The sequence below is a fragment of the Chiloscyllium plagiosum genome, chromosome 16, assembly GCF_004010195.1.
Source record: "Chiloscyllium plagiosum isolate BGI_BamShark_2017 chromosome 16, ASM401019v2, whole genome shotgun sequence".
Lineage (NCBI taxonomy): Eukaryota > Metazoa > Chordata > Chondrichthyes > Orectolobiformes > Hemiscylliidae > Chiloscyllium > Chiloscyllium plagiosum.
This window is the reverse complement of record NC_057725.1, coordinates 38420922-38424120: the sequence shown is the minus strand read 5'-3', so window position 1 is coordinate 38424120 and position 3199 is coordinate 38420922. Positions and strand designations below refer to the sequence as shown.

At 38.9% G+C, this 3199-nt stretch overlaps 1 protein-coding gene across 1 annotated transcript in view; it reads left to right on the top strand.

Annotated features, from left to right (window-relative positions):
• dennd2b (DENN domain containing 2B) overlaps window positions 1-1822 on the top strand; it is a 354188-nt gene extending 352366 nt beyond the window's left edge. Inside the window, exon 21 of the mRNA XM_043705852.1 lies at window positions 934-1822. Within this exon, the coding sequence (XP_043561787.1) occupies window positions 934-968 (35 nt within the window). The 3' untranslated portion in view covers window positions 969-1822. The remainder of the gene's footprint in view (window positions 1-933) is intronic.
• The last annotated feature ends 1377 nt before the right edge of the window (window positions 1823-3199 follow it).

The window sequence follows — 3199 nt, the reverse complement described above, 5'->3', positions numbered from 1 at the left end:
ATTAAGTGTATAAGGTCCTAGGGAGTGTTGCTTAACAAAGAGACCTTGGAGTGCAGGTTTATAGCTCCTTGAAAGTGGAGTCGCAGGTAGATAGGATAATGAAGAAGGCATTTGGGATGCTTTCCTTTATTGGTCAGAGTATTGAGTATAGGAGTTGAGAGGTCATGTTGCAGTTTTACAGGACGTTGGTTAGGCCACTGTTGGAATATTGTGTGCAATTCTGGTCTCCTTCCTATCGGAAAGATGTTGTGAAACTTGAAAGGGTTCAGAAAAGATTTACAAGGATGTTGTCAGGGTTGGAGGATTTGAGCTATAGGGAGAGGCTGAACAGGCTGGGGCTGTTTTCCCTGGAGCGTCGGAGGTGCTTATAGAGGTTTACAAAATTATGAGGGGCATGGATAAGATAAATAGACAAAGTCTTTTCCCTGGGGTCGGGGAACTAGAGGGCATAAGTTTAGGGTGAGAGGGGAAAGATATAAAAGAGACCTAAGGGGCAACTTTTTCACGCAGACGGTGGTACGTGTATGGAATGAGCTGCCAGAGGTTGTGGTGGAGCCTGGTACAATTGCAGCATTTAAGAGGCATTTGGATGGGTATATGAAAGGAAGGGTTTAGAAGGATATGGGCAGAGTGCTGGCAGGTGGGACTAGATTGGGTTGGGATATCTGGTCGACATGGCTGGGTTGGACCGAAGGGTCTGTTTCCATGCTGTCCATCTCTATGACTCTATAAGCCATCTGTTTACCTTTATGGGTCCCCTTACTTCATTTCAAAGATTTTGGAAATTAAATACATTAATCAGAATAAATTTTCTGAATAAAATCTGAATCTGAATAAAATGCCAACATGATCCCATATATGAAAACTTTGTTTCAGGAATTTCTGGACTTACTTTTTCTCTGCATAACTAATGAAATTGAATATCTCTTGCAGGAAATAAAATGAAATTCCTCCACAAGAAGAGTTAGTTGTATTGTACTGTATCTGTTCTCACAAGGACCACTGGACCTTGCACAAGTACCTTCTCAAACTCATTTATATTTTGAAAAAAATGGATTATTCGTTTTTCATGTTCATAAATCCTTCATCTTTATTCAAAGACTGAATTATTATAGTATTGGAGAGGAATCTGAAGCTGCAACAAGTACACTTAACTATATTCATCTTTGCAGATTGGATTGTATATTGTAAATATATTACTGTTTTTATTGGTATTTTATTGTCTGGATTTAGCAGTCATTGTACTGAATATCTGTAAAGAGTTGACTTTTTAACAAGTTTTTGTGATGCCAGAGCGACTTATGACTTGGAGCATGAATGGTCCAACTGAGCATGTGCAGAAGATTATTGTTTGTTATGAGGCTTGGGGGAAGCACAGATTTTCTCATTTACTAACAATTTCATTACTTTGCTGGTATGATTATGGAGAATGTGTGTGATCCTATCAACTGGGAAATACCTGAACTATATGAAAAAAAATGAAGTTCCAATTTTTCTTGTGTTATAGCTGTAGAATTCTGATTGTATCTTTTTTGTTTTTTCTGCATTTTGCCAACAAAATGTGATCGATCAAGTTACACTGAAAATATTTGGTACTTCTTTTGATGTTGCTTGAAAATGCATAAGCTGCCATAGAAAAGGGTGATGAATGAATCACTGAAACCTTTATGTATGTAATGCACTGCTGTAGCTGAGTGTAATGGGAACTGAGCAGAAGCCTTTACAACTCTGCCATTCTCAAACAGCATGACTGGGTAAGCCTTGCCACATTTCTATGTACTGCTTTTTTAAAAAAATAAACACATTTGGCAGAGGTTTTTAATCTAATGGGATTCTGTTTGGAAAATAGAGTAAATGTTATGTTAAATTCAAGACTTACCTAGCACCTTATCTCACCCAGCACTTCAAAGGTGTGAAACTCCTATTGTTTCATAATTTAGAGGCTTTCACCAACCTATACAAAGGGCAAAATCATAATTTCTTAAATTATCTATTCTCCACTACCCTTTATTCATGCTTGGTGAAGTTTATGATGAGTTTGGTGCTTAACAGATGCATAAAAATATATATATTTTAAATTCCATAAGATAAACTAAAACCACACAAGAATTAGTTATTCGAGTATATTGCGAGGCATGTTAAAAATGATGCTGGTAATCTCTGCATCTTCAATATTTCCAGATTTCATTTCAGATTTCTAACATATTTAAAAGGAGCTTCTCTGTGGTGGATTGCCCCATCTAGAAGCCAGGAGGAGACATGATCGTTATTCATTGAGGATAGCAACTTTGACACTGTGGAAACATCCTTTGGTCAAACTAGTCCATGCCAACCATATTCCCACATAAACCAGTCCCACTTGTCTGTGTTTGGCCAATATCCCTCCAAATGTTTTCCATTCATGTGCTTAAATGTTGTAACTGTACCTGCATCCACCACCTCTTCTGGTAGTTCATTCCACATACAAACCACTCTGTGTTTTAAAAAAAAGGTTGCCCCTCGTCCTTTTTAACATTTCTCCTCTCACCTTAAAAATATACTTTGCTAGTTTTGAACTCCCCCACCTGAGGGAAAAGATTTGCTAGTCACCTTATCTTTCAGGTCACCTCTCAACCTCCTACTCTCCAGTGAAAAACGTCCCAGCCTATTTTTATGACTGAAACCATCTATTCCAGAAACATCCTAGTAAATATTTTCTGAACCCTCTCCAATTTACTAATATCCTTGCATTACACATCTCAGATCTCTTTGAAAAGGGTACGGTTGACTCTATGGAGAACATGAAGGAATGTTACAGAGAATACCAAAAGTTCAGATTTTACAAGACAATTGGAGAGACAGCTAAAAAGTTTACATTCCTTTGGAATGCAGTTCCAGAGGAATGGCCATCGTCAGTTTTATTGCTGGTAGTCACTTGAGGTGAATGTCACTGGCCATTCCCTTAAACAGAGGCTATATGCCTGTGTTGTGGTTCTGTTTGCCGAGCTGGGAATTTGTGTTGCAGACATTTCGTCCCCTGTCTAGGTGACATCCTCAGTGCTTGGGAGCCTCATGTGAAGCGCTTCTGTGATGTTTCCTCCGGCATTTACAGTGATTTGAATCTGCCGCTTCTGGTTGTCAGTTCCAGCTGTCCACTGCAGTGGCCGGTATATTGGGTCCAGGTCGATGTGCTCATTGATTGAATCTGTGGATGAGTGCC